Source organism: Chrysochloris asiatica, unplaced genomic scaffold (assembly GCF_000296735.1).
Source record: "Chrysochloris asiatica unplaced genomic scaffold, ChrAsi1.0 scaffold00141, whole genome shotgun sequence".
Classification (NCBI taxonomy): domain Eukaryota; kingdom Metazoa; phylum Chordata; class Mammalia; order Afrosoricida; family Chrysochloridae; genus Chrysochloris; species Chrysochloris asiatica.
In genome coordinates, this window is record NW_006408659.1 from 1,889,042 (window position 1) to 1,900,979 (window position 11,938).

General features: G+C 40.8%; 1 protein-coding gene across 1 annotated transcript in view; it reads left to right on the forward strand.

Annotated features, from left to right (window-relative positions):
• Window positions 1-11,938, forward strand: part of PAK7 (p21 protein (Cdc42/Rac)-activated kinase 7) — a 522,812-nt gene that overhangs the window by 483,244 nt on the left and 27,630 nt on the right. The window contains exon 7 of the mRNA XM_006870394.1: window positions 1,979-2,105. Within this exon, the coding sequence (XP_006870456.1) occupies window positions 1,979-2,105 (127 nt within the window). The remainder of the gene's footprint in view (window positions 1-1,978; window positions 2,106-11,938) is intronic.

Here is an 11,938-nt window from a genome sequence, read left to right on the forward strand (position 1 = left end):
ATTCGGAAGTAGTTTGTCACTCTTTCTTCCTAGTCTGTCTTGTTTGGAAGCTCATCTGAAACCTGTCTACCATGGGTGACCCTGTTGGTTATTTACAATACCGGTGGCAGAGCCCTCAGAATCACAGCAACTCAAACCACCACAGCACGACAGACAGACAAGTGGTGGCCGTTTGGTTTTATGTTGATACTGTCTCTTTAAATTTCCATGTCAATCTTGATACAATCCTGATATCATCAAGATACAATCAAGATGTTCTCTCCTAATCCTATCAATCCTGATACAATCTAGATATGCTTTCCCAAGATGGTAGCTCCTGGAACAGCTGAGTGTCTATACTGTCACTTTAAATTTCGATGCAGTGATTGTAGGGACAGGCAAGTCCAGAATCTGTGGGACATGCTATTAGGCTGAAATTCAGTAGGAGTTATCAGTGTAGCCTGGAGGCAGAATTCTTCTCTGGGTAACCTCAGTATTTGCTCTTAAGGCCAACCAGCTGATTGGATATTGTAGATGTTAACCACATGTATAAAATATCTTCCCATCAACACTGAGATTAGTGTTTGACTAAATAACTGGTCTAGCCAAGTAGAGCCATAAAACTCACCATCACATTTGTTATCTCATTTGGGCCTCACAATATCTCTGTGATAAGGAGTAAGTTTTACATGGGAAGGAGTAAAGCAGATGCCTAAATGAATCATCTTGAGGATGCTGAGCAGTCCCAGCTGTCCAGATAATTTTTCTACTTAGATTTCCCAATGGCTGAGTCATTTCACTCAGAAAAATTCATTCTTCTGAGCCACTAAGCAGTGTGGTTTCTAACTGAAAAAGTAGTGAGGTTTGAATGGTGACCTGCCCACTCTCACTGTGTGACCTTAGGCAAGTCACCTGGTCTCAGTGTCCCTCTCTGAACCAGGAGTGCCTCCCTTCTAGAGGTGCAAGTAGGAAATGCAGCCACACATGTACAGTGCTGTGCATTTTCTTTCTTTTCCTCGTGGTCCATTGATTAGAAACTAAGTTTGTGTACACTTTGCTGCGTATACTATTAACAATAACAAAATAAATAATATCCCTTCACAATTGTTACCAGTTTCCCTCAAGTCAAATCTCACTCCTGGTGACCTCATGTATGTCAAAGTAGAACATAGTGTGTCCAATGATGGTTTTTTGGAAGTAGATTGCCCGGCCCTTCTTCCAAGGTGTTTTTGGATGGACTCAAATCTCCAAGGTTTTCATTAGCAGCCAAGCACATTAACCATTTGCACCATCCAGGGACTCCTTAGTTTTTACTAACTCCAAGGTCCAGTTTCCTTCCAACAAGAAGGACCTAGAACAAAAACAACCTCCATCTACTGAAAAAAGTAAAGTGGGGATTAGAGAAAGGTAGAGAGAGATGCCAGAAGCGGATTTAGATGTCCCAAGACCATCTGTTTGAGTCCTTCCATGTAGAGAACTATAGTGCTTTTATTCCAATATGTGGAGACAGAGATCTGAGGAAATTAAAACCCTTGTTCTAATTTCACCTGGCAGCTATACCTGGCATTTTGGTTCACGTAGTCAGTGTGTTTTCTCTATACGTGGGGGTCTGTTTACTTTGGTTTATATTTGATCCCTCAGTGCTAAGGATGGTATTGGTGGTGTTGACACTGTGGATGTTTTTTTATCTTAGACTCAGATCTCAAAGATCTGCTTCTTCTTGTCTATGTGCTGGAGACCTGATGTGGCACTGTAAGATACGTGCAGGACCACAAGGTTGGTTTGAGCCACAAGATAAGCAGTTCAAACTCACCAGTTAGTCCTTGGAAACCCTATAATGGGTTGCTATAGGTCGGAACCGACTCAACACTAGTTAACAACAACAACATGCTGGAAAGCATGGGGTGGTTCACCAGAACTCAAGACTTCTGTTTCTCTTGACCATTTCAGAGCTATTGTTAAGCCTGTCCTTGCTCCTTAAATGTCATTTCCTTTCTAGAATGAATGAAGAACAGATAGCTACCGTCTGTTTGTCGGTTCTGAGAGCCCTCTCCTACCTTCATAACCAAGGAGTGATCCACAGGGACATCAAGAGTGACTCCATTCTCCTGACCAGTGATGGCCGGGTAAGACTATCATGTTGGCCCCTCCATGGTTTACCTTGTTACTTTGTTCTTAGGAGAACATAAAATGTTCACCTAAAAACATTTTCTCATAATTCAATTTTTTCTTAGTCAGAAGTCAGCCACTGCCCTTCCAGAAGTCTGACTAAAAGGAAATGATCATTCTCTGTGTCATCCTGTTAGTCAGAATTACCTGTGACTTGAATTTAATAAATCATTTTCTGCCTTAACAATGAGTGTAGGAAGTAATGGAAACTTCTTTTCTGCCACATTCCTATTTTTGTTGGAAGAGAGGAACCGACTGTTCTAGAAATGTGTCCATGTCATTATGGTAACTATGCATGTCTACAGTAGCTCTCAGTTTCTGCAGGAAAGAGATGGCACATTTCATTTGTTACTTTGAGGATAGCTTGATAGATGGACAGTTTATTAAAGTGCAAGCAGATGTAGGGAAATCATAAGGAATGATGCATAGAATTGGTGTAATACTTCAGAAATGAGTACCTCTCTTATCACCCATACCTGAGGCTGTAAGGTGGGGAATTGGTTACTAGAATCTGGAAACAGAGATTACAGTAAGTGCTGTCCCAGTGCTTTGATCTTTAGTAAAAGATAGACCACAATGAACCTGCAGGACAGGAGCACTCTCATTTTGTTCCTTCACTCAAGGCTTCTACTGGTGTTCCCCATTAACTGAACCCTACTGGAATTTATCAATTCAGTCAACATGGGCTGACTCCCTGGATATTGCAAAAGACAAGAGAATGGATCTGGAGGAAAGATAGCCAGAATATATATAGCACACTAGCATATTGTTAGGCCCTTATTTCTGGATTTCCCATCACTGCAACCTGCTCAAAAGATTCAGCTTAAACTCATCAGCCACACTGAGATACAGAACATCCGATATAAGGGCCAAAGAAATAAGGAAGCCTTGGTTAGATGGAGGCATTTTCAGCATAGATTTTACCATTGAGGCTTTTTGAACCTCCTGAGATTCTCATAACAGACAGTGACCCTGGAGTGAATGGAACCAGCCACTCCTTTTACAACTCAACAGCCTCAACTATACAAAAATGTTCATGCCACATCAGAATTCTTCTGGGAACAATCAGGCCAGCTAGAAGTAACTGCCAACTACTTTGGCTTTTCTGTTTTGTTTAATGAAGATTATAAAATTTAATGTCGAAAGTTTTTTTAACTCAAAAAAGTATAAAGGATAAAATAAAAATCTCTCATAATTCCATTTCTTATTTTCCCATATGCCCACAGACATTTTATATGATTTAAAATTCGGGATTCTTTTTAATAAATAACTCTAAGTTGTTTTTGCATTGAACTCCCTGATTTTTAAAAAATCATTTTAGATCCTATATCAGTCAGTTTTTGCAACATAACAAAGCACCCCAAAACTAGCTGGCTTAAGATGCCAACCATTTATTGTTCCCAATTCCATGAGTTGTGATGTGGGCTGACCTCAGCTGCAACAGCTCATGAGGTCTCCCAGTCAGCCTGCAGTTGATCGTCTCACTGTTTGTCTGGTGATTCGCTCAGTCTCAACTGGGGCAATGGAAGGAACGGGGCCAAGAATCACTCATCTCCCAGCAACCTCACTAGTTGTCACAAAGTTCATTCCAATTTATACCAGCCCCATGTGAGTCAAAGGAGAATGGCAACTTTCCAGATGTAGGTCTATAAGCCTTTCTTCTAAGGTGTCTCCAGGTGGACTTGAACTTCCAACCTTTGGTTTAACAGATAAGCAAGGTAACTATGTGCACCACCCACAGATTTTCCAGCAGACTAAGCAGGCTTATTCACTTGGTGGCTTCAGCAAGATTCCCAAGAGCAACAGGAGAGGCAGATTCCAAAGTACAATCAGTTTTCAACCCTCAGCTTACATCATGCTTGCTAATGTCCTATGGCCAGCTCTAGATTCAAGGGGTAGAGACATAGATCTCACTTCTTGATAGAGGACATGGAGACAGAGAAGGGACGAGTGAGTGTCCATCTTTGTCCAATCTATCGTAGAACAGGAGCACTCTATGAAAAGAGCAAGAATCCTCACCTGGCCTGACTCAGTGCAAAGTCAGACTTTCTTTCCCTGTTTCTGGAAATTGATGGTGCAGACTGCCTCGCTTTAAGTACATGATAAATGTAAGAATAAGACAATAATTCATTGTTTCATCAGATGATTTGAAGCGTTCCTCTCCCCACATTATCCAAAAGATGATTAATTATTCACTTGTCATTCTCGAGGGCAGGACATACATCTTAAACACCTCTTGCACCACCACACATCCAACAAAGAGCTTACAGGGGTAGGGACGCTGTGACTGTTTTCTAGTCTGATTGGTTCATCCATTCATTCAATAAATATTTGTATCAGGACTGTTGTTCTACATCCTAAGGATGAGCAAAGCAAAATCACTACTCTCATTTAGCTTACTTGGTAGGGTATGAGATGTGATAGTAAACAAAGAGATAAATAAAATCACCATCAGACATTAGACAAGTAGTAATAAATGCTAAGATTACTATAGTCATTCATTTAGGCAAGTAAGGAAGAAAAGTGATGGGAGGCATTCTGTTCTAGAAGCTGGACAGAGAGAACCCTTCTCTTATGGAGACATTACAACAGAGATGTGTAAGAAAGCGGGTCATGTGGCTATCTAGGACAAGAATGAATGTTGCAGATAGGAGGAAGAGCATGTTGAGTGGATCTGTGCCTCTTGACCATGTTGGCCAGAGTTTGCGTGTTCACATTTCGGACACTTCGGAGCAACACAGCAGATTGACTCCAATGGGCTTCTTCAGTTTCTGCAGATCAAAGAACCTCCCCCCCAAAAAAACAAAACAGTAGAGGTGGAATGTGCTTGCTCCAACAAAAGGCTGAGAGTACATATTTATATGAACCTATTAGCTTATTAGCGTGTGAAGTCCTGGTATGACGCTGTGGGCTAATACGCCAGACTGCAAAGTCATTTGAACTACAGGGTCAGTGGTTCGAGCTCACCTGCTGCTCCTTGGAAACCCTCTACAGGGTCGCTATGGGTCAGAATCGACTCAATGGCACGTAACAACAACAACATTAGCAAGTGGTGTTAAATAATGAATAAGAGATTTTTGCGTACCACAGTGGAATATGAACTATCCTGCTAACCGTAAGGTCAGCAGTTCAAATCTACTAGCCACTCCTCAGGAGAAAGATGAGGCTTTCTGCTACCATAAAGATTTATAGCCTCGGAAACCCTCTACAGAGTTACTGAGTGTTAGACCGACTCAATGGCACACAACCATCACCACCACACTGCCATATAAGGAGTCCTGAAGTGGCACTGTAGGATAAGCACTGGACTACTAACCACATGGTTGGTGGTTTATCCCACCAACTGCTCTTTGGGAACCCTATTGTTGTTGTTAAGTGCGCCTGTGAGTCAGTTCCAACTCATAGTGACCTTGTAAAGCATTTTTCCAAGGAGCAGATGGTGAGTTTGAACCACTGGCCTTGTGATTCAAACCGGCCTAGCCAGTCTAGTGTTTTATCCCACAGTGTCTCACCAGAACTCCTGGGAATCCTATACAGGGTTTCTATGAGTCAGAACCAACTCAATGTCACTTAACAACAACACTGCCATCAAAAGGAGTCCTGGTAGCATGGTGGGTTACAAGCTGGGCTGCTAACTACAAGGTCAGTGTTTCAAATCGACCAGCAACTCTGCTGGAGAAAGATGAGGCTTTCTGCTCCTGTAAAGATTTACAGCCTGGGAAGCCCTATCCAGGATTACTGTGAGTCAGAACTGACTCCACGGCACACAACCACCTCCACTACCATTGCCATATAATAAACCACCACAAAGCTTAATGTCTTAAAACAACATCAGTCATTTTATCATTATCTCATATGGTTTTGGCACGGTTGGTCTCAGCGAGATAATTTTGCTTTGACTTGTGGTGGGATGATGGCTGGGGCTGGAACCATCTAGAAAATGTTCTCAGGTATTAGAAAGTTAGTATTGGCTGTACTAACTTAGCACTAATTTAGTACTCAGCAGGGGCTTTCAGTGGAAAACAGTATAATGACTTCTCCATCTGTCTTGGGCTTCCTCACAACATAATGACTAAATTCTAAGAGTGTCCTAAAAAAGCAAGGTGGATGACCTTTTTATGACCAGTCCTCAAAAGTCACATAGTGACATCCACACTGTAGTAACGAGTCCTTCCAGACTGAAGGGGAAAGGGAAAGAAAAGCCTTTCAGTGGAAAGAGAAGCCGGTATCTATAAACAGAGCACCTGGCATGGGAGCTAGTAGGAAGATGGTCTACCACACAGGTGTGTACTGGCTTCTCTTCTTGTGGGGAGATTTTCAACATCAATTGCAACTAGAGAAATGAAACTTGAAACTACAGTGAGCTAACTCTACTCCCCTACCAAAATAAAACCACTCACTCCCAGACTGCTAGCGGAATGTAAATTGCTCTGGAAAATAGTTTGGCAATTCCTTTCAAAATCAAAAATGGACTTGGGGTACAAACAGAAATTTCACAGATAGGCTTTTATCTCAGAAAAACTAAAACAGATTTTCATGCAGAAACATAACACATATATATGTTCGTAACAGAAAGGGCTAACAGAACAGTTAACAAACTGTGGTACATTCAAACCATAGAATACTACTCAGCAAAAGAAAGCAATGAGCAATTCAAACATTCAAGAATTTGAATTAACCTAAAAGAAATTATTAGAAAAAAAAAAACTAAAAAGGACACATACATCCTGATTCCATTTATATAACCTTCATGAAAAGAACCTAATTATAGAGATGCATACCAAATCAGTGGTTATCAGAGGTTAGAGATGGGGAGATGGGCATGGCTACAAAGGCGTAGCATGAGGGAGCCTTGCGGTAAAGACACAGTGGTTTATCTTGATTGTGCTAGTGGTAACACAAAGCTACACACTTTATAAAAAATTTCACAGGAGTCCTGGTGTGGTGCTGTAGGCTAATGCGTCAGACTGCAAAGTCGTTTGAACTGCAAGGTTGGTGGTTCAAGCTCACCAGCCACTCCTTGGAAACCCTATACTGGGTCAGAATCGACTTGACAGCACTTAACAACAACAACATATACACATGGAGTCCTGGTGTAGTGCTAGAGGATAAAGGACCAGACCAAAAGGTGGGTTTGAACCACAGGGTCAGTGGTTCAAATTCACCAACTGCTCCTTGGAAACTCTATACATGGTCACTATGCACTAGAACTAACTCAGCGGTACTTAACAACAACATATACACATACATACATACACATATACAAATTATTTGCAATTGTAACTGATGAGATCTGAGTAAGGTCTATGGATTGTACCAATGCCCCTTTCTAGGTGTTAATAGTGTATTATGGTAAGCCATGGTATATTCAATAACCTCATATGCATGCAAAAATTGGACAGTGAATAAGGAAGATTGTAGAAGAACTGATGCATTTGAGTTATGGTGTTGGGAGAGAATATTTAAAGTACCAATAGCTGCTAAAAGAACAAATAGATCTGTGTTGGAAGAAGTGCAGCCAGAGTGCTCCTTGGAGGCTTAAGATGGCCAGACTTTGTCTCTCATACTTAAGACATATTGTCAGGAGGGAGCAGTTTCTGGAGAAGGATATCATGTTTGGTAAGGTGGAGGATCAGAGAAAAAAAGGAAGACTCCCAGCTAGATGGATTGGCAATGGGCAATGAGCCCACTGGCAATGAGCATCAATGGGCTCAAGCGTGGCAACAATTGTGAGGTTAGCTCAGGACCTGGCAGTGGTTTGTTCTGTTGTGCATAGGGTCACTATGAGTCGGTACCAACTCCATGGTACCTAACAACAACAATGACATAAGATGCTAACATTAGTAGAGGCTGCATGGGAGCCTTCCAGTTACATTTATTTGCAACCTCCTGTGTATCAATAATGATTTCTAAAAAATAAGTTAAAAAAAAAAAGGAAGAAGATTGTAAATGGCTCAGTTTTAGAGGATAAATATTTTCTCAACTTTCGAAAAACTTCAAGGTAAACTAAAATAAAATGAATCACTAATTGTTCATGGCATAAATAATCAAATATATGTTGTTGTTGTTATGTGCCGTGGAATCAGTTCTGACTCATAGTGACCCTGTACAGGGTCTCCGAGGCTGTAAATCTTTACGGGAGCAGAAAGCCTCATGTTTCTCCTGCGGAACAGCTGGTAGTTTCAAACTGTGGACGTTGGGGTTCGCAGCCCAATTCGAAATCACTACACTACCAGAGCTCCTTAATCAAATATAGAGGAGCCATTAATTTGTGCTAATGAGGGGTATGTGGTGTTTGGTGTTTGAAAGAGCAAATTAAATAATATTTCACAAAGTGGTTGCAAGAATTAAATCAAGAAATGTGTGTAAAACTCTTAAGTAAACAAGGTAGATATTCAGTCACAAGAAATTACCTCAGCCTTTGTAATAGATTGTTGAGCTTGCATTTGAGAGATGTTACTTTACAGGCCTGTTGGAAGAAAGTGACTGGTTTTTAATAAAGTGATTGGCTGGAATGGAACTCAAGCCCATAAGCTATTAAGCCTAGTTATGTCCCATTGAAAAAGATCACACACAAGTGGTCTGTGGGCCAAATTCAGCCCTCAAACAGATATTTTTAGACTTTCGTGTCTCTTCTTTTACCCAATGTAAATTTATTGCCATAATTTTTTAAATGGGAGATTTTGCATGAAATTTTAGATTCCATTCTTGAAAAATTAAAGTATCTAGCAACATTGTGGCTAACTCCACATACAGCTGTGATTCCAATATGTGCAGGGTGATTAATAGATGTTGTCTGTGCCCACCCGTATCACTGTGGGACTACTATTTCAGTGCTCATTGGCTCTCCTTCCAAGTACCAACCCCTGCATCCTTTTGCCTAAAGATTTGCTCTGGTCATTGGAAACTGCTTTTCCTGTGCAAGGCAAGCTGGAGTTCCAGGGAATTCTTGCCTACTCCTAGCTCAAGAGCAAAGCTCAAGTATGTGTTGGGAGTTGGTGTATAAGTGCCCCAGCTCTCTCATCATTGGCTGCAATAACTCTGAGGCATGTATTATATGCACAGATGCCTAGTCTTCCTGTTGTTGTTGTTGTTAAGTGCCGTCGAGTTGGTTCCAACCCATAGCGACCCTGTAACAGGGTTTCCGAGGGTGTAAATCTTTACGGGAGTAGAAAGCCTCATCGTTCTCCCGCGGAACGGCTGGTAGTTTCGAACCTCTGACCTTAAAGTTCGCAGCCCGATTCGTAACCACTACGCTAGCTTCTTTCTGAGCTGGATTAAATTCTACTTGTCCACAGTGGTAACTGGTTAGATAAGTCACCCTTAATTCATTGTCTTACCTTATCTGTCTGCTTCCCATTGCCCACCATTGGTTCCTGATTCTCCTAAATAAAAGATTTGCATTAAATCCTTACTTCAAGGTGTGTTTCCGTGGCATTCCAAAATAACACTGCACGAGAGACTGCAGAACTTTCAAATTTTGATAGGGATGGCATTGAATCCATAGATCACTTTTGGTGGCATTGACATCTTAACAATATTATTGTTGTTGTCAAGTGCAATAGAGTTGGTTCTAACTTATAGTGACCTTGGCTGGTGGGTTTAAACCATCAAACTTAGGTTTAGCAGCCCAGTGCTTATCCTACAACCCCACACCAGGACCTCACAAAGACAATGTAGTGTGTTTGTGCCATGTATCCCATGGAATTTGAAGAGGAGCAGAGGTAGGTAGGAGTCATAGACCAGCAACCAGGGTTTTATGATCCATCCTCCCTCTTTACTGTGTTCCTGACAATCAGCTGGAACTCGCTATCTCTTAACCAGCGATGTGTGACCTTCACTTGGCTCATTTTGTTCATTTATACTACTTCCCTGGCTCCCAAAGAATTTGAGTTTCGTGGCCCCTCAAATAACTATACAATTAGAAAACGCAGAATTTTAACAGACACTCAAGTATGAGAATAATTTGCTTCAGCTCACCTAGTCCTATTATTCTGTAAAATACATCAAGACCTTTGTTTCCTTCCTTCCCCGCTAGTCCACAGAGGTAAATTTACCCAATGCAGCAGTTAGGAGACTCAAGTTCATTCTCTAGCATTGACATATGGTCTTGGGCAAGTGCCTATCAATCTCTGTGCTCTGTCAAAAGGCAGCAGGGCTGGTTGAGGTCCCTGTGGTAGTCTAGCTGAGCCTCCCTCTTCTCTTGGATTTGGCAGCTGAGGAAGTGGGACTGTAAGCAGTTGGGGGGCACCATCATCAGTCTGACCCTTTCATTATCTCTCTCAGTTCCTTTGTCCCTGAGTCATTTCTCTGCTTACAACAGAAGTTCCCAAACTTTAGTATCAGATCCACCTGGAGAACTGGGTGAGAAAATTTTCATACTATTCAGATTCAAGGAACAATATGAAAGGGAAATTAAGAGCACAATTACATTTATGATAGCATATAAAAGAATAAAATAACTAGGCTAACTATAACCAAGGAGATGGGACACATGTACACTGAAAACTATAAAACACTGCTGAAAGAAATTAAAGGAGGTGCAAATAAATGGAAAGACATTCCTTGTTCGTGGATTGTAAGATTTAATCTTGTCCCAGCTGCCTTCCGGCCCCACCTCGGCCTCTACTCTCCTGCTCTTCATCCGCGTAAATAATGAAGTGCTCTTCCTTAAAAAAAAAAAAAAAAAAAAAAAGATTGAATCTTGTTAAGGAGTACTAGTGTGGATAAGCACTGGACTGATAAATGTAAGTTTGGCAGTTTAAACAACAATATTGTAGGTGTCACAATGCCCAAAAGTGATCTATAGATTCAATACCATCCATATCAAAATTCCAAGTGTCAATTTTTCAGAAAACAGAATGCCAATCTTTAAACCCATATGGAATTACAAAGATTATCAAATCTTAAAACAGAACAAGTTAGAGGGACTCAGGCTTCCTAATTTCAGAATGTACTACAATGTTATAATAATCAAAACAGTGTGACACTATGTGAACATAGTCATATAGACAAGTAGAGTAGAATTGAGAGTCAGGAAATACCCATCTATCTACGCACAATTGATGATGGATGAGGTTGTCAAGTCCATCCAATGGAACATGAGGAATCTTTTCAAGAAATGTTGCTGGGTTGACTAGATTTCCATATGCAGAATGAAATTGGAATCCATCTATGAAAATGAAATCAAAATGGACCAGTGGTCTAAATATATGAGCTAAAACTGTTAAATTCTTAGAGAAAACATAGGTTAAATCTTCAAAACCTTTTATTTGATTATTGATTTCTTAGATATGATACCAAAAACAAGCAACCGAAGGAAAAATGGATAAATTGGACTTCATTAAATAAAAAGCTTTTGTGCCTCAAAGAACATTATCAACAATGTGTAAAAACAATCTTTGTTGTTTGGAAAATATTTGGAAATCATACATCAGATAAGACTGTAATACACAAAATACAAAGAACTTCCACAGCCCCACAACAAAAAGGCAAAAACAAAACCCACAAGTGGGTAAAGTACTTGACATTTCTCTAAAGAATATATATAAACATGCACAAAGAGCACATGAAAAGATGACTGATATCCGTAGTCACTGGTGGCGGTGGAGGTGGTGGTTATGTGCCGTGGATTCATAGCGAACCTGTATAGGGTTTCCGAAGAAAGGCTAGTGAGTTTGAACTGCCAACCTTGTGGTTAAACCAACCTTTCGGTCTAGTGCATTATCCTGCAGTGCCACACCAGGACTTCCCCCACCCCATACATACATGCACACACACACACACATAT